At 41.3% G+C, this 20,057-nt stretch overlaps 1 protein-coding gene across 3 annotated transcripts in view; it reads left to right on the forward strand.

Moving 5' to 3' along the window:
• grin1b (glutamate receptor, ionotropic, N-methyl D-aspartate 1b) overlaps window positions 1–20,057 on the forward strand; it is a 53,623-nt gene that overhangs the window by 26,168 nt on the left and 7,398 nt on the right. For 2 of the 3 annotated variants that reach the window (XM_028456587.1, XM_028456588.1), the window contains 10 exons: window positions 4,013–4,148; window positions 4,270–4,397; window positions 8,059–8,223; window positions 9,216–9,334; window positions 12,081–12,193; window positions 12,278–12,426; window positions 12,758–12,915; window positions 12,996–13,157; window positions 13,470–13,579; window positions 13,674–13,819. In XM_028456587.1, the coding sequence (XP_028312388.1) occupies window positions 4,013–4,148; window positions 4,270–4,397; window positions 8,059–8,223; window positions 9,216–9,334; window positions 12,081–12,193; window positions 12,278–12,426; window positions 12,758–12,915; window positions 12,996–13,157; window positions 13,470–13,579; window positions 13,674–13,819 (1,386 nt within the window). Of the gene's footprint in view, window positions 1–4,012; window positions 4,149–4,269; window positions 4,398–8,058; window positions 8,224–9,215; window positions 9,335–12,080; window positions 12,194–12,277; window positions 12,427–12,757; window positions 12,916–12,995; window positions 13,158–13,469; window positions 13,580–13,673; window positions 13,820–15,427; window positions 15,527–20,057 lie in introns of all 3 variants that reach the window. The other variant, XM_028456589.1, reaches the window with a different exon arrangement.

Below are 20,057 nucleotides of genomic sequence, written 5' to 3' on the forward strand. Positions count from 1 at the left end.
AACCAACCCAGTGCTGTTTCTTTCATCCCAAAAACACTTTCCAGTCTCTGCAGTCATAAATGATGATCCACTGTATCGAAGGCTGCACTGAGATCTAAGAGCACCAGAATGGAGACCAACCCTCTGTCTGAGGCAAAGAAGAAATCATTAGTTACTTTTACTAAGACAGTCTCTGTGCTGTGATGGGCTTTAAAGCCAGACTGAAAGCTCTTGTAGACATTGTTCCTATGTAGGTGATCACATAGTTGACCTGCAATGATTTTTTCAAGAATTTTGGAAACAAAAGGGAGATTGGCTGTTGGCCTATAATTGGACAAGTCACTTGGATCGATGGCAGGTTTTGTAAGGAGAGGTTTGATTACAGCGGTTTTAAAGGCCTGTGGCACATAACAGACAGCGCTTTGATTCGTTAAAACAGCACAGACGTGTTTCAGACGTAGTCCTCCTCAATTTATTACACACACACTGGGATGAGAGCGCATTGTTTCCGAGTGTGTTACTGCTGATGCTGTCAGCGTCACTATAGTAGTATAGAGTATGTGTGTATGAATGAAAGAATTAGTGATCAGGATGCCTCATTCCTGGGTAGACTACTGGCTTGTGGGACCTGGAAGTCTTTGGTCAGTCTGGGTCATTCATTAATCTGCAGCTGACTGTAGACCATTCCATCAGATGTAAATCTATACCTTTCCTAAAATATGTCATCGGTAACTGAAAGGATTGCATTTATTCATTAATAAATTTTCATCTAAACACAACTGTCAGATCTGCACCAACCAGGATCTTCTCACAAGAGAACTGATTGGTTAGGAGGAGTTGTACTCGCTCAGTTATTATCCGCTTCATAACCTGGTCCCGACCAGGTTTGGAGTAGCCTGTAGCCAGCAGCTATATTTGAGTCAATTCTGTGTGAAATGGCTGCACGTTTCAGCGATCGTAATGGGAAATACATGTTAGCTTTGAGCGCTAAATTAATTTCCTGGAGGCCAACAAAGTGAAACCACTACAGGATTTAACAAACACAGAAATAGTTGAGGGACAGTTCACAGTTCCATGGGAGTTTCTGAAAAACAGGTGCACAGGCCAGGACGAGGAGAAAGTGACTATGAGTCAACTTGTTGCAAAGGAATACATGGTATTCAGTGCCATGCCAGTGGTAATGACAATGTTCAAACACGCACTAACATTCAGGACATTAATTGCTATGTGAGACTGCAACTCTACTGAAGATAAGGTTATTTTATCATCTGTATTGTTGATGATGCTACTGTTTGTGTTTGTTACCAATGTGGTTTTTGATCATACGCTGTTGGACATCACATGTCAGATTAGCGCCGTCTGATCTGTGGAGTCTGTTTTTATGTTGCTCTGGGTTACCTGGCTTGTTTCTTGCTTCCGATTGGCTAGTGCGGTTAATCAAGTTTTCATGTTTTTTAATGGTCGGGTTAGAATGAACGTTGTGTTAGTAAAGCAGTTATATTTACTTGTGGCAGTGTGTTATTGTAACTTGTTATCACATTTCTATGTGGCTGCATAAGTTTTCTCATACTATGCATACACGTCATCGCCCCCCCTCGGTTTTCAGCTGCCCCCCCCTTCTGTACTGAGCTGGGGCATTAATTCGCTGTTAAAGAGCCACGCACCCACACACACTCTCTGACAACAAATGTTCTGTTCTTGCATGGAAATTTGTCAACTCTTCCACTGCCTGACAGTCACAAGGCATTTAGGTCCCATAATATGGTTTGATTTTCCCTGAATCTGTATCAGGTAGTACCGAAGGAATTTGGTCGGTACCTAAAAAACAACCTGAATTCATATGATCGGATCGGTGATTGTTTTTTTTTAAACTTACTGATCGGTGATTGTCCCATAAATCGTGTAAAGATAAGGTGTGTGCTGGGTCCGGACTGCAATAGCTCTATTTTTAGGAACAACCAGAAAATTCAGGGCCTTATGGAGTTAATGCAGCTTCTTTAATTCCTGTGGTGACAGGTAACACAGGTGAAATTGTGAAATTAAAGAAAAGCAAAAAGCTTTATAGAGATAAAAATTTGACTCCTATAACATGTCATTCAAAAAGTCCACCAGTGTCTCCAGTAAAGTCTTTAAAATGAGCTCTTCTTAATGTTAGATCTCTTGTTAACAAGTCACTACTAATTAATGATATTATTTTGACACATCACTTGGATTTTTTATTTCTTAATGAAACGTGGTTGAATGATGTTATCAGTAATACTATTCTCAATGAAAGTGCACCACAAGACTTTATTTGTTTCAATAAGTGTCATACTTGCAGGAACGGTGGTGGAGTTTCTGCCATTTTTAAATCAATATTTCACTGCAAAGAAATAACATTTTATCTCCTTTGAACATATGTCATTCTTACTGAAGGGTGATTCAAGAGTTCTGTTTTTAGTCATTTATAGACCCCCAAAATATTCTGGAGAATTCATGGATGAGGTTGCTGAACTGCTGTCAGTTGTATGCACTGAATGCAACTTTTTAATAATAACAGGTGACTTAAATATTAATGTAGACAATAACATGGACAATACTGCCAAAGAACTGTATGCTTTAATGGACACTTTTGGTCTTATACAACATGTGACTGGTCCGACACACACTCAAGGTCACACTTTGGATCTGATTATCTCTAAAGGTGTTGATATCTCTGCTGTTGATGTAAGAGACTTAGCTCTATCTGATCATTTCTGTGTCTTTTTTGACCTAGCGACTGTAACATCTGTTCCTCCTACTTCTGTGTGTTTAAAGAAAAGGTACATAAATGACAACACAAGTGCACAGTTTATGGAAGCCATAGCAATGACACCAACATTGAGTGGTGAGACAGTTGATGATCTTTTGGATGAGTTTAATACAAAAGTTTGTATTGTCATAGATGTGGTGGCTCCAATCAAAACTAAGAGAAAACCAAACACAGAAAACAGCTTGGAGGAGGACTGAGATACAGCAGAATTTGAAATCTGACTGTAGAAGAGCTGAGCGTAAATGGAGATCAACAAAACTCCAAATTCATCTAGAACTATACAAAATAAGTCTGTGAAAATTCAATGATGGCTTGTTCAAAGCAAGACAGCAATACTGTTCTGAAATTAGTGCCAAAAATGTCAACAACTCTCTCACGTTGTTGTCTGTAATTGAAAAGCTCACAACACCCCCAGATCAGATAGCCCCTGAATTACTGTCAGCTGGAAAATGCAATGAATTTGCTGTATATTTCAATGAAAAAATACAATCGATAAGGTCAAACATCAGCACAAACCAGCAAAATAACAAAAAGCTTGAACAGCTTCAACCACTGAGGGATGAGTCAACTACAATGTTAGAGTTTATTACAGTGAACCCAAAAACAATAGAGGAAACTGTTCAGCAGCTGAATCCATCAACGTGTTGCCTTGACACAATACCCTCAAACTTGTTTAAAACTGTTGTAAAGTCAATTGTCACTGATTTGTGTCAGATAATTACCTGCTCATTCCAATCAGGCACCGTACCAAAATCCCTGAAAGTAGCTGCTGTGAAACCTCTTAAAAAAGAGAACACTGGATGCCTCTATACTGGCTAAATATAGGCCAATCAGCAACCTTCCATTCATGGCTAAGATCATTGAGAAGGTGGTCCTCAACCAACTGAGTCAATTCTTAACATTCAACAAAATATTTGATACATTTCAGTCAGGTTTTCGTTCTCATCACAGCACAGAAACTGCTCTTATCAAAATGATCAATGACATAAGGTTGAACACTGATTCCGGAAAAGTATTTGTTCTCATTCTATTGGATCTAAGTGCTGCATTTGACACTGTAGATCATACAATTTTGTTGCACAGATTGCAAACATGGGTTGGACTAAATGGAAAAGCAATGCAATGGTTTAAGTCATACTTGGAGGAGCAAAGTTATAGGAACTCAGATGATGTTCTAGACCATGGTTTTCAGGCTGCGATGGTTTGCATGTTCTCACGTCGTGGTGCGGTCTCGTTGTTCAGATTGTGACCATCCATCAGGAGCCTTTTGTTTACGTCAAACCAACTAAAACCGACGGGACGTGTAAGGAGGAGTACACGGTCAATGGAGTCCTGATCAAGAAGGTGATCTGTACGGGACCCAACGGGACCACCCCAGGTACACACACACACACACACACACACACACACACACACACACACACACACACACACACACACACACACACACACACACGCACACACACACACACACACACAGACTCTGTGCGTGTGTACAGGTCAACCCATCGTCCCTCAGTGTTGTTATGGATTCTGCATCGACCTGCTTATCAAACTGGCCATGACCATGAACTTCACCTACGAGGTCCACCTGGTGGCTGATGGAAAATTTGGAACGCAGGAGCGGGTGAGTGTGTGTGTGTGTTTATTGGTTCGGTTCATGTACTCGGGGGGGTTGTTGCCATGACGACAGTGTGTCCTAGGCAGGCTTGGGGTGTAATGGATTAGAAGTAATGGTGTTACAAAATCTGGATACAAAAAACATGAAACTATCATTTGTTACATTATATTAAAAACATGTCATCAGATTACAGTAGGGATGTAACGATTCACTCAACTCCCGATACAATTCGATTCACGATACTGGGTTCACGATACGATTCTCTCACGATTTATTTTACAAAATGGGACTGAGGACAAATGATGACTGAAAAATATTTCTTTATTTTTTTGGGAAAAAAAATAGAAAATACAGTTCTATTATCTTTTTATTTTTTATTGTCAAAAGAATCCCTTGATAAACTATTAAAAACAATGCAATTTAACTAAAAATAAATCTTGAATGAAATAAATAAAGGAATAATACAAATGAAGAAGAAGCCTGTTAATTTAAATGTTGGTTCTATAATGAACAATGCAAAACTGTATAATAGTTTTTTTTTTATTAAAAGTGCAACTGAAAATGTATTTTGTGCCTTAACAATTGGACTTTAAAAAAAACGGTCATTGCACAGATATTTGTTTGGACCAGCAGAGGGCGCTGGTAACCCAGTTGTCAGTTGGCATGCAGATATCCTTGCAGTGAAGAAGAGATGCTATGCTAGCAGACAGAGCTAATAGAAAAACGTGACTTTTACAGATATTCACGTAATATTACAGATATTATTTCAGTGCTAAAGGGGTAAGGAATCATTTATGAACATGTTTAAGAGTAAAAGGCGGCCAGAAAGAAAGTAGTAGCAGATTACGCCCGCTGCCAACACTTCTGGACAAGGATAAATATAAAAAGTACTGCGATTCAATTTTCAGATAATTGATGTGAACCGTGATACCTATGAATCGATTTTTAACTGCCTTACGATTAATCGTTACATCCCTAGATTACAGGTATTTTTTTTATAAAAACGGGGATTACTTAGGGGGATTACCTTTTAAAAGCAAGCGGAATATACATCAGTGCATCAGACACACAGTGCACGCGTACATATTGCGACACTTCATGGCAGTTCACCACAACAAATTAACACATGAAACAAGTTGTAACAATGTTGTGATGACACGAGCAAACAGCGCGGTCAGCATGCGCACTTGTTAGGTAACGGGCCAACTTGTCCGTGGACTCACTGAGTGGCTGTATTTCAATACACCTGAGCAGCTAACCGCGTTATAAAGATCATTGGATGCTACTAAAATTAAACCAGCACACAAGAAATGTTTTACACTGCCCATTACACAAAGAACACAGAGTGTGTATGCGTCTCCAAGAACATTCTTAGATAATAAATAGAGCCAAGCTGCTGATTTTCATCAAGAACTTCAATGCACTTTGTGGTAAATGACTTGATTTATATAGTGCTTTATCCCCACACTGAAGTAGTCTCAAAACATTCAACCATTTACACTCCAATGGGACTGAGCTGCCATGCAAGGTCCTGGTCAACCACTGGAAGCAAATTAGGGTTCAGTGTCTTTCCCAAGGACACTTCGACACATAAACCGGTATAGACTGAGATTGAACCCCCAGCCTCTTGATTAGAGGATGACCCCCTCTACCACCTGAGCCATGTTATAGTTATGCCATATGTAGAATTATTGTGAATTTTAAACTTTTAAATATGTCTGAAATACCTAAAATCATTCTTTGCTTATACTCTGCACTGTGCTGTAAAATAGCGGATCAGAAAATTGATGGATGGATGGTTGTGTTACGGAGGTTTAAAGACAATAACAAACCATGATTTGGGAAATAGAAATATTTCAACCAGAAGGCTGCGGGATGCAAGCTAACTGCATTTGTTAATCAAGAAAATCATTTTAGTAAATAGTATTTGGCACACAGTGAATTAAAGTCAGCACCTGTACAATACATGACACATGAAAAACTTGCTGACACCAGTGTAGACAAATAGATTTATAGTAAACTTTGGAGCATCTTAATACCTAAAACATCTGCTGACAATTGTTACTATGTTGTGTATGTAACCTTTGTAACTATAACTATAGAAGTAGTTCAAACCTGACATACCACTTTCAGCTGAACTGAGTTCATAATTGAATTACTTGATAATAAAAGTAACTCAATACCAAGGAAAGTAACTATTTGCGTTACTGTTAAAAAAAAATTGCTATATGTCAAAGAATTCAGATTTTTTAGATGCGTGTGTTGTTGTGAGGTGCTTCATTAAATTTGAGTTGCTTACAACGGATGTGGACAAAGTCTTCACTCCTAGATATAATGTACACTTCACATGCACGTTCTTGCCTTTGACCACAATTAATTTAAAGTAGAGTTTGTATCGCCACCTTAAAATGCCAACTTTTCATTGGACTGCTCCACACTTCATCATATCTGTAGTGGTCGTGCGTGTGGCGCGTGTGCTGACACGTGTAAAAACACTGGCTCTGATTGGCTACCATGAAACATGACGCCACCTTAGCCAATCATAATCGCTCACCTTGTTTTTAACCCACCTCCTCACTACAGCTGCGTATGAAGCCAGTGGTGTTTTCGGATAACAGTTTATTCAATCAATGCATGTAACGCATCGCATTTAACGTTCAGTAACATTAATGGTGTTGTAACGGCGTAAAAATTAATTAGTTAGATTACCCCGTTATTGAAAAAGAAACGCTGTTACCTCACGCCGTTATTTTAAGCGCCGTTATTCCAAAAACTCTTTACATATAATACAAAACTGTAACAATAACAATTATTATATACCATACAATAAGGGCGCACGGTGGCTTAGTGGTTAGCATGTCTGCCTCACAGCAAGAAGGTCCTGGGTTCAAGTCCTGGGGTGGACTTGGGTCCTTTCTGTGTGGAGTTTGCATGTTCTCCCCGTGCTGCGTGGGTTTCCTCCGGGTACTCCGGCTTCCTCCCACAATCCAAAAACATGATTGTGAGGTTGGTTGGAGTCTCTAAATGGCCCATAGGAGTGAATGAGAGAGTGAATGGTTGTCTGTGTCTGTGTTGCCCTGTGATGGACTGGCGCCCTGTCCAGGGTGTACCCCCGCCAAGCGCCCTATGAGAGCCGGAGATTGGCACCGGCAGACGCATGGGCATATCATTATAGTATGATCTGTGGTTCATAATTAATGCATAAATTGATTGATATCCTTCCAAAACCTTTTTTTTGTTTTAACTACTGTGTTATCTCAGTCTGTGTTAAACTAAACGTTTCCTTTAATACAGTGTGACTGTAAAAGGTCAATTTATGTTTGTCCAAAAACAATTCAGTGAGCAGGTTGCTCACTGAACTTTTGGTTGTGAATTTCTCTTGGAGATGAATAAAGTATTTATCTATCTATCTATCTATCTCTATTCTATCCTTTTGTGTCTTTATTTGCATGTTTGGTATTGAAGTAATCCAAAAGTAATCAGTTGCATTACTTAATATAGTGATACTTAGAATAAGTTGCTGATTCCATTTTTTAACAGGTAACTTGTAATTGTACCGGATTCCTTTTTTTAAAGTAACCCTCCCAACTCTGGTCCGAGGTGATGCATCAGTGTGTATATTGTTATAGAGTGAGATGTGTTAAGTTGAGTCTGCTGCCCCCTGCAGGTGAACAACAGTAATAAGAAGGAGTGGAATGGCATGATGGGAGAACTGCTGAGTGGGTTGGCTGACATGATCGTGGCTCCGCTCACCATCAACAACGAGCGCGCTCAGTACATCGAGTTCTCCAAACCCTTCAAGTACCAGGGACTCACCATTCTCGTCAAGAAGGTCAGCAGGACCCCACGTTAGGACACACAGGGACATGGTTCATGAATTTTGGCGACTGTGGTCACTGAATTAATTTTGTGTGAAAGTAATGAAAGGTGATTCAGTCGACATGGACTTGAGTTTTGAACATGTGAATTCAGTTTTGACCAATGCTTGTTAGCAATCGAAAAAAAACTATTAACAAAGTTTCTAATGAATTATTTACTTTTTTAAAATCGAGTCCCACCACTAGTAAAAACACATCACCAGGTATATTGACGACCAGTTAGAGCAGGAGTCTGTAACCTGCAGCTCTGGAGCCTCATCCGGCTCTTTGACTCTTTTGCAATGGCTCCTTATAGCTTTAAAGAAAACATTGAAAAAAAAAAAAGTTGTTTTCTTACAGAGGGTATTAATGATTAATGACAATGACACTAAATAAAATTGAGATATCACATTGTGCAATGACTCTACCACCTTCCTATTCAGCTCCTACAGCTACTCTAGACCATCAACTTTCCTCTGTGGTTAAGTTTTAAATCCCTGGTAAGATATCTAAATCAACTAAAACACTATTCTGAAAGAAAATAAAGATTTTAATTGTGTGGGGGACAAATTAATTTAACTGCCAACATGCCAGCTAAATATGCATGCTTTATATCTGGCAAGGAATTAGCAATTAGCATGTGTTGACAGGCATGATCATGTGTTATCACAATTTCAGTTTTTTTTGTAGCCCTTCAAATACATTAACTAAAATATTCTTTACATAACATTATTTGGTATAATTTTAACTGTATAGTATTTTATACACTGTATTGTCTTCATTGAGAAGGTAATTTTTTTGGCTCCGGAAGGATTTAGAGTAAGACTCCAACAGGTACAATTGCTAGTGAGTGCTTTACCCTGACGTGTGTGTGTGTGTGTGTGTGTGTGTGTGTGTGTGTGTGTGTGTGTGTGTGTGTGTGTGTGTGTGCGTGTGTGTGTGTGTGTGTGTGTGTGTGTGTGTGTAGGAAATCCCGCGCAGCACTCTGGACTCGTTCATGCAGCCGTTCCAGAGCACGCTGTGGTTGTTAGTCGGTCTGTCGGTCCATGTGGTGGCAGTGATGCTTTACCTACTAGACCGGTTCAGGTAAATACAAAAACTCTCACCCATCCCGGGGGTATTTCAGAGAGCGGGTTATATGTATGTTCTGGCTCAAATAAGGGAAACTCTGAGTTTTTGGTTTTAGAAAGCAAGGTAAGTTAGCTGAGTTTGTCACCATGGTAACATTCTCTGTGAACAGAACCTGCTCGCTGGCAGGTTTTATATAAGAAACCCTGGGTTTCTACCTGGTTCCCCCTACCTGAACACCAGTCAGTCATGGATTGTGCGTTCATTCCAAAGTTAATCGATGTTGACGCTCAAATAATTAGCGATGCTCTACACCGCAAGTTGTGTTTTCGTCCAAGACTGGATACTCTTTCTTTTCTTAAGGAATATCCAATTCTCAAGGAACACTTTAATTTACCATGACACTCTTCTTGGACCATACATTTGTAACATCACAAAAAGCCGTCATTTGTAAAGTTCCTTTGATACAATATGTCATTTTAAAGGAATATACATTTATACCCTTCAATATAATACACCAATTTAAAAAACATATCAATCTAAATGTGGCGAGATGATGACCTAAATATGCATTACCGTTCTGAATGATGTCTCTATATTTCATTTTTAGCTGCTGCCAAGTGCGCTTTCCTCCTGTTGGATTGACCCGAAATGAACATAACATTTTCAAGCAATTACTCATGCATGTTTAATAGGATCTTGTGGTGGGTGGTTAGCATGGTAGGGAAAGGCTCTGTGGGATGTGATTCAGGGGTGCGACTGTTACTGATTAATCACAGGTGTAGCGCATTGTGATTAATCACACCTGCTATATATCTTGCAGGGGAGCTGTGGGAAGAGAGGTCTGACAGCCTGCAGAAGCAGGCGACACACAGAACACACCGTCAGTGTGTGATCAGAGAAAATAAATCCTATTAAACGCACCTTCTTTGTGCCCTGGGGCCTTATTTATAAACGCTGTGTATGTAAAAAAGAAAGCGTACGCCACAAATAAGCAAAGTTTGGGATTTATTTAAAAAAAAACCCGAGGAGAGAATGTGTGCACCTCCACGGCAGCTCTGACCCTGCCGTACACACAAAATCACGAGAAACGGGAAACTCAAACACCAACAGGAGAAGGATGAAAATAATGACAGCTCTGTGAAATTAATAGAATTTGTGTGAAATAATTGAACACATTAAACATTTCACAACACATTATTTGAAAGATGCAAAAACGGAAGAGGAAACTGACACCTGCAGGGAGTGGGTGACGTGCGCGCGCCTACAAATACAGTTTTATAATAATAATAATAATTGTAATCAAAACACAATCATTGCGCAAAAATGCTCATCAATTGGCTGCAACACGTGTAGCTGTTATAAAAAGGATCACGCTCTAATGCGTAAAGATGCACAATGGCTTATTTGGCACTGCTGGAAGACGAGGTGCACGGGATACACTGGAGGGAGAGGATCTTCAATCTGTAGGCAGGACCCCAATCTCCACTGATCCTCCAGCTTTTTGTGAGGCTGAGCTCCACCCCTCTCCTCCACCTGTTGAACAGACATTCTTCCTATGGGGAGTGATCCACATTTTCTCCTCCGCTTTTATGTGTGATTGTTTACTTTTCACCTGTCACAGTCTGATGAGGCAACGCAACGCGATCTGCCTTTCTATCATTCGTAATACGCACTGTCACCAAGTTACGCTCTCCTGCGTGTGTTCACCTCAACAATTAATAACTCCACCTCACATTGAGTGAAATTTGTTTTATTTGCTGATTTTCCCCCTCGTTCCACCGTGAAATTTATATTAGTGAATTTTTCATTAAGGGCATTCACCGGACCTTTTATGGGCACCATATGGGTAGAGTAAGGCATTTCCTCAAGTGTGATAACTTTCGAGTTGATTTTTATTTATAAACGGAAAAAGGCGTGGGACGTACGTGCGCTCTTGTTTTTAAATCGTAAAAAAAAAATTGCACACATTTCCTGGTTTTTAACGTACACCAGCTGAAGTGCGCTTACCTCGGCACACTTTTATAAATGAGGCCCCTGGTATCTCTAAGGAACCCTTTCCAGACAACAAGCTTGTCATATATCTTAAGTATGGTTAACTGTTGAGTGTTTGAGTTACTGCATTCTAACTTACGCATTCACTCGAGCAGCAATCTCCTCCCAAGCCCGTATTCTCTCCTTGGCAGCTGCTACGGTGTCACCTTTTCTTGTTAGAACAAGCCCATATTCCCCAAATACTTGCAGGAGAACTTATGGCTCCATCGGGGTGAAATAAGGTCGCTCTCTTCCGACTTGTTGCCATGGTAGCTCATGGTATCTTTGCTTTGTTGATAATGGCTTCATCTCGCTTGTGCACGTGAATAACTCAAGGTTTACATACTCAGAGTTGATTGACCCACTTCATACCAGCTGTAATGGAACTGGATACTCAGTTTCCCATCACAGGGTATGTTCACTCAGAGTTTATGGAGGGAAGCTGACAGTAGGCAATGTCCCCCTCTAGTGGAGAGGGTGAGGATGGCACTAAAGCTGTTATAACATTTGCCTCTACATTTCAACGAGAATCAAATCACGAAAAACTAACAAAAATAAACAGATTTCCTGTTGACTGTTAAACAGCGTTCCTACATGATCACCATGGCAACCAGTGACTTTGAACAATGTTGGCTTTAATAGAAGTTTCTGTCTCACTCTGTCCCTCTCTGTCTGTTTGACCCTCGGTCTGTCCCTCTCTCTCTCTGTCTGTCTGTTCCTCTGTCTGTAGCCCATTTGGAAGGTTCAAAGTGAACAGTGAAGAGGAAGAAGAAGACGCCCTGACTTTGTCATCGGCGATGTGGTTTTCATGGGGCGTCTTATTGAACTCTGGGATCGGAGAAGGTTTGTGTGTCTTTCAGTCTTTCTGCCTGTCCTCTGACGAGTGATTTTATTATGTGGCTGTTGTTGTTGTGGCGGTGTGTTCAGGAGCACCCCGGAGTTTCTCTGCTAGGATCCTTGGGATGGTTTGGGCAGGATTTGCTATGATCATCGTGGCATCGTACACCGCCAACCTGGCAGCCTTCCTAGTGCTGGACCGGCCTGAGGAGCGCATCACTGGCATCAATGACCCCAGGGTGGGACGCAAAACACACTCACACAACGCACACACACAACACCCTATTGTTAGACACACAATAACAAACTACAAGACTGAGGACACTCCAGTCCTCAAAAGAGAAAAACAGAAAACAGTGTCTGGTACATTAGCCACGCCCCTTTCATTGCATAATAATCAAGCCATGTAGTTTAACTATACAACAGGCCACGCCCCTACAGTTACTAAACCTACAGACCATGCCCCTTCACTTACAAAATCAGGCCACTCCCCCTCCCAGAGTAAGTCCAGTTTTTAGTGTGGTCCTATTAGCTTTCCATCCTCTGATGACACGTGTCCTCTGCTCCCAGCTGAGGAACCCTTCAGATAAGTTCATCTACGCCACAGTGAAGCAGAGCTCAGTGGACATCTACTTCAGACGGCAGGTGGAGCTCAGCACCATGTACAGACACATGGAGAAGCACAACTACGAGAGCGCCGCTGAGGCCATCCAGGCTGTCCGAGACAAGTAGGATCAGTGTCCTTACCGGTCTGTAGTTGTCTATTAGTGTCTGTCTATAACTGTCTAAAACCCAGTCTGTCCCACAGTAAGCTGCACGCCTTCATCTGGGACAGCGCCGTGCTGGAGTTTGAAGCGTCTCAGAAGTGTGACCTGGTGACGACCGGGGAGCTGTTCTTCAGGTCAGGCTTTGGAATCGGGATGAGGAAGGATAGTCCCTGGAAGCAGAACGTCTCCCTGGCCATCCTCAGGTACTGCACTGACCCCACCAACCAAGTGAGCATTGACCCCACAAACTAAGAACCTGCAACAAAAGACCCTAACCGATGACACCGAACAAATGACCCCAACTAAAGAACTTGCAATAAAAGACCTCTATCCATTGACCCCCAACCAAAGATCCCAACCAATGACCCCAATCAAAGAACCCAATGACCACTGGTAACCAAAGAGCCACAACCAAAGAAACTGCAACCAATGATCCCAATCAAAGACCCCAGACAAAAGATCTCCACTCCTGATGACCTTTGCTGACCCCTAACAAGCCTGTTGTTTTTCCACAGTTCTCATGAGAACGGCTTCATGGAGGATTTGGACAAGACATGGGTTCGATACCAGGAGTGTGACTCCAGGAGCAACGCTCCGGCTACGCTAACCTTCGAGAACATGGCAGGTCTGTTCCACTGCCCCTCTGTAAGGGGGCGTGGCACGATTGTATTGGCATACACTCACTCTTTGTGTTGCTTAACTACGTCCCCTCCCATCAGGCGTCTTCATGCTTGTGGCCGGAGGAATCGTTGCTGGGATCTTCTTGATTTTCATTGAGATCGCCTACAAGCGGCACAAAGATGCGCGGAGGAAACAGATGCAGCTCGCCTTTGCCGCCGTCAACGTGTGGAGGAAGAACTTGCAGGTACCTGCTCTGCCGAAGCTCCGCTTCCTCTCTGTTTAATATAATCTTTTCTTGTTCCTGCTCATCTCTAGTCCGGCAGCATTTCTTTCTTTTTAATCTTTTTGCAGGACCGAATGCTCACCAAACGCCACAATTTAACCCATCTGACATCTTTAGTTTGTTTTTCAGGAGGATGTTTGCTGTTCGTGACTCACGTTTGACGCTCAGGGGCAGAGACGTGGGTGTGTCTTTGGATATGTGCACAGGCTGACTGGGTTTAGGGTCGATCAACGGGAAACAGGTGGAAAAAAGGGGAGGGGCTTCTCTGAAGATATAAACACTGCCCTGTTCCGTCAATTGTAATTTAGTGTCATACAGTATATAATGTAAATTAGAGTCATGTAATGTAAGTTATAATGTTAGTCATGTTGTATTATATTATGTAATTTACTGTATTGTGTAATTTAGTATCATATATAATGTATTTAATTTAATGTAATATTTTGTAGTTTCGAGTATGCAGGTTAAAGATGGGGCTGTTATTGTGAAAAGTTCAAAGGTCAACCTGAGTCCTGTTCCATGAAGGTGGATTTCCTCTTTTCTGGTTTAACCTCAGGATTAACCCTGTATGTGCTGTACTACCGCGCTGATTAACTTATTAAATGTGGTAAATCACTATGGTAGCTGACGCTGAACAGCTAAGCTGGTCTGGAGCAGGTTCAGTTCTGGATGAGAGATCAGATAGTATAAAAGCCCCGCTTCCTGACCAATCACTTCTCTTGGAAAATGCCCCGCCCTTTCTTAGCAGATAGCTGGTTGAGATGATGTCAGGAGAGGAAGACTATGTTTGCATACAGGTAGATCCAATATTTCCATCCTAAAGAAACGTGGATGTTTATGTGATCATGTGACGTAAAACAGATGATATGAGATTAAAAATGTTTGGTTAAATCAAGCTAACAGAGAGTTATCAGGATAAGTTAATCCAGCTTCATGGAACAGGCCTCAGGTGATGGCAGACACATGTGACCATAAGTCCCGCCCACATAGGACATTATAACAGCTCAGTGTTGGTATAATGATCACAGTCACTGTCATTCATCCTGTGTTTGTTTGTTTATTTGTGTGTGTTTTCCTGTGTGTCTTTGTTTACTTTTTTGTTGGTTTGTTTACCAGTGTGTCTCTGTTTACTTGTGTTTGTTTGTTTACCTGTATGTGGTTGCTTGTGTCACCAGGCATGAAAACCAATAGCAGACTGCTTTACTGGAACACACACACAGACCCACACACAGATAAAAAATAACAAGCATGTGCGTGTGATTGTTTAACCTGCTGTGTGTGTGCAGATGGTACACGCTGTGTGTGTGTGTGTGTGTGTGGTGTGTGTGTGTGTGTGTGTGTGTGTGTGTGTGTGTGTGTGTGTGTGTGTGTGTGTGTGTGTGTGTGTGTGTGTGTGTGTGTGTGCGTGCGTGCGTGCGTGCGTGCGTGCGTGCGTGCGTGTGTGTGCCCAGAGGGCTGCAGGGGGAGCAGAAAAGTGCTGAGTGGACGCGAGTCTTGTGTGTGTGCATTGTATTGTGTGTGTGTTAACGTGTGTTAATGTGTGTGTGCGTATCGTATCATTTATTGTAGGATAGGAAAACTAGAGCAGAGCCCGAGCTGAAAAGCTCTTTTAGGTGCATCACCGCGACCTCCGACCTCAAATGCCGTAAGGCCTCCGAGGACGCCACGGTAAGGAGATGAAGACCACGCCCCTTCCTGTTTACATCCTGTGCATCGTTTACCTTCCTGTATGAACGTCCAGCCATCTGTCCTCGTCCTCTTCGACTCATTGTTTGTCTGTGACTTTCTTCCTCGTCTTCATCAGCTGTCCTCTGAAGTCAGACAGAGGTTTCTCTGCAGTTGTTGGTCGTCCCTTGAACTGATAAATGTCCTCTTGCAAAGGAGAAATTAAGAGTGTCAGACTGTGTGGTTTATTCTCTCCTGTGTATCTGTCCTTGTTCTTATCCTTGTGCCTGTCTGTACATCTGTCTGTTCTCTCCTGTGTCCATCTGTCTATCTTGCCTTTCTTATGTTGGTCTTTTCATCCCATTTGTCCTTCTTTGTCCTACTATTTGTCCTTGTGTGCATGTCATGTGTCCTTTTGTCTGTCTGCCTTCTCCTTTGTCTCCTATCGTTTCTGATATGTGTTTGTGTCTCCTGTGTCCTTTGTCAGTCAGTTCTCTCAGGCCTGTCCTCTGAAGCTGGATCAGTATATCCTGATTATGAATGGGAATCGAAAACCGTTTTTTTTCTGAGAACCGGTTCCCAGTAATCTCAATTCCTAGGAATCGTTTGTTTGCTTGCCCGTCCATTCCGCTTATCGGTTCTTACGTTGCAAATACGTAACAATAAACTCCTCCAGGTCCTGTATATTGTGTTTATGCTCGCACCAAGTGAAGGTCCTTCCACCATATAGTTGTTTGCTGTCCTCCGCGGAGAATCCACCTCCTCCACCCTCCGTGGTGTGTTTGTAGCGTCACTGTTGCTACACTAGTCACTTCCGTGTTCTGTACACTCGCGCAAAAGTTGCTTCTTGTACGGTCTTTTCTTCCAAAAACAACAACCTTCAGCAAGAACACACACCTCGTCGCCAGTTTATGTCCTCATTACAAGTAGTCAGACACGGGAGACGGACTGGTACTGATCATTGTCTTTAGTTTGATCTTTCACACGTTCACACACAGACTTTTTTTTTTCGTTCACACACACGGCTGATGACACATAGAACAATCATTTATAGAAATGTAAACAAAGGCTAAACTAAAGCTTTACCATTTAAATACTGTATATAACAAGTGCAGCTGTACTTTTGGTTAATATGTTCTTTTTTACAGAATAATTATTTTATGTCTGAATTAGTTTTGGATCAAGTTGTTCAAGTTCAAAAGGAGCACTGTAAATATTCTCAAATGTTTGTAGCCAAAATGTGTTGTATTTTATAATAATAATAAATAATAATTTTTTTTATATATTATTATCCAGTAAAAACAATCTATACCTGGTGGATTAAAAGAGAGCTGATATCTCTGCAGGAAAATAAAGAGACATAGATAATATAATAAAGAGTTAAAGCAAACAAATTAATTTGTATTATTTAATTCCCTCACCCAATGAGAATCGGTAAGGAATCAAATTGATAAGCAGTATTGATAATAGAATCGGAATTGCTAAATTCTTATCAATTCCCATCCCTAATCCTGATATCTCTCCGTTAGCTTTACCTAACCAAACACTGTCTGTCAGAGAGCAGCTGTCCTACAAAGCAGGATATAAACATGTTCACTAACCCAGGCTCCAGTGACAGAGGTGGACATTGCAGCGTCAGACCAATCACAATCACGGAGGAACTGTAGAGCAATTTATGTGTGAATGAAGGCGGGCTGAAGGAAAGGAGGCGGTGATGTCATTTTTTTTTAGGTTGTCTAGAACAGTGTTTTTCAACCACTGTGCCGCGGCACACTAGTGTGCCGCGAGAGATCGTCAGGTGTGCCGTGGGAAATTATCCAATTTCACCTAATTGGTCTAAAAAAAAATTTTGAAAACATATTAATTATTATCTGCAAATAATATACCATTGTCGAGTGTCCGTGCTGCAGTAGTGACTAAAGGTGCGTGCACACCGAACGCGACGGAAGCGATGCCTTTGCCTTAAATCGTCCCTGATCGGTAGTTTGCACATAGTGGTGCTTTTTTGTCAGTCCATCATTTCATCGCTCCAGCGACGCGATCACTAGGGAGCTGTGTGTGTGTGTGTGTGTGTGTGTGCGTGTGTGTGTGTGTGTGTGTGTGTGGCCCCGGTAACAGGGTAGAGACAGAGAGAGAGAGAGAGTGTTGATGACGTCTTTTTTTTTTTCCTTCTTGCTCCGCTTCTACGGTTAAATGATCAACTTAACGGAGATATTAAAGGATGACTTCACTCAGAATGTGTTTGATCAGTAGTTACTGTGGTTTTAAAGAAATTTACCGCTTTAATTTTGAACCTGATACTTTGAGGAAGTAGAACAGCCTCCGCTGCAGCCGTCAGCACTGAAGCGGGAGCGGGAGGGAGGGAGGGAGGGGCTGCTGCCTCCGCTCTACAGACAGTGGAGGACGGGAGATATCGCTTCACGTCGCTTAAAAAGTTAACATTTTTCAACTTTGATCATGCAAGTCGCGTCGCTGAAGGGGGGATAAATTGACGTTGCGTCATTTACATTGATTTTTAATGTAATCGCATCGCTTCAGTCACTTCAGTCGCGTTCGGTGTGAACCCACCTTGAGAGCGTAATCATGTAAAACTCTTCCATAACACTAGATGGCAGCAGGTCGGGCACGATATTTCTGTATTCCTGGTAATTAATAATTTTGGACAGAATTAGAGTTTGCAAAACACTTTGACGTTTTCTACTACCTTTAAGACCACATTGTTGTTTCATTTGTTATGTTCAAGCTGTATTTTTGAAGTGGACATGTTAAGTGCACTTTTTATTTGAAAGAAGAAATACAAATGATGATAAAGTCCTTTATTCTTTGTGTTTATTTGATTCCTATTCAAGACACTTTGATGAGAATGGCTATATTGTTAATATAGGCTACACAGTATCATTTTTTTAACATGTTTGGCTGGTGGTGTGCCTCGTGATTTTTTCAATGAAAAAAATGTGCCTTGGCTCAAAAAAGGTTGAAAAACACTGGTCTAGAAATCACAGAACCAGGAGTTTTCCCAACACTTGTAAATGTCATTGAAATCCATGAAAATGATAAAGCTCACTTTTAATTTGAAAAACCTTCATTGATAAACAATATAACAGGTTGATTTAATCAGATTATTGCAGCGTGACTAAGTCACAGTGCAAATCTCTTTCCTTGATTGTCATCATCATCATCATTATCGCTGTAAAGTGGGACAGAGTTAGATGCTGGAGATATGAGGAAATAACCTGGCCGCAGAGCTTCCTGCTTTAATACAGAGAGATGTTTGCAGTGAAACAGAACTATTGGCTTCCATAATACGCAGTTTTAAATATAAATAGTTTAAAGCGACCTGAGCTGAGCCTCATTAAAATATGTGTGGGAACAGTTTCTGGTCCATCCTCATCAGCATATGACAGCTTGTTTCACTCTGTAGTGGATCAAACTGCGACTTTTCATTGGACATAGTATGAAAATAGTTGAATCACTGTGACCAACGTGGACAGAAGTCTGCATCTGTCAGAGTTTTAATTAATCGCACAGCAGCAGCTGAGTGATCACAGCTGCTGCTGCGTGACGCACGCGTCCGTGTGGCTTCAAATGTAACTTAGTTCATATTTCTAGTGCAATATAATGTTTCACATTATTGAGGCGCTGCAATTATTCCAGGGTTAGAAGCGCGTAAGAGGAAAAGGACTTATGCACACAGGAGAATGCGCGTAAAGAAAGATTTGAATGGGAACACCCACATTTCAGGGCTGCTCCACCTACAGTGCGTAACTGGGATGGAGGCGCGTAGTGACTGACAAGTATAGGGGGAGAATAGCACACAGCCAAAAACAGTACCGCTGCACGTCTTTTTGGACTTACACACATGGGAGAATAGAGCCCCTAATGTGTAAAAGCGTGAGATTATCCAATATTGATCCATGGGATAATAAACGGACAGCACTCTGATCAGTTTAACTATTACTTCACAGACGTGTTTCTGTTCAAGTAGTCTTCCTCAGTTCATCACACATACTCTGGGATGACATCACATTGTTTCATTGTAGTTTGTTCTTGCTGATGCTGTCAGCGTCACTATAGCGTGTGAATGAATGAGTTGATCTGTTTGTACATACGGAGAGTGTTCCACAAAGGCTTCATCAGCTTACCGTAGATCACTCCATCACCATAGCTGTCAAATTTTTTATTTGAAAATAAGGGTAATTTTCTGGCGCCCAATACCAGCCGTCCCACCTCCCCAACCAAGCTCCAGTATCCCTTATATTTTAAGATAGGTGTACAAGAAATCTAAAATACCACTTACTTAATACAATTATGTGATTAGAATCTGGTAGGTCGACCTTTAAATGCTGTGAACATTCCTACATAGACCAAAACTCATCTGTCAATATATTTTCTCAAAATGGTGATATATGATATAAATCTTGATAATTTTATCAAATAAAGTCTGACCAGAAAGACAATTCTGGGTTAAATTTGCTGATGCAAAATGCCACACAGGAACATTTATTAACAAACAGCTGCACAATATGTGCACTCA

The sequence above is a fragment of the Gouania willdenowi genome, chromosome 9, assembly GCF_900634775.1.
Source record: "Gouania willdenowi chromosome 9, fGouWil2.1, whole genome shotgun sequence".
Taxonomy (NCBI): Eukaryota; Metazoa; Chordata; class Actinopteri; order Blenniiformes; family Gobiesocidae; genus Gouania; species Gouania willdenowi.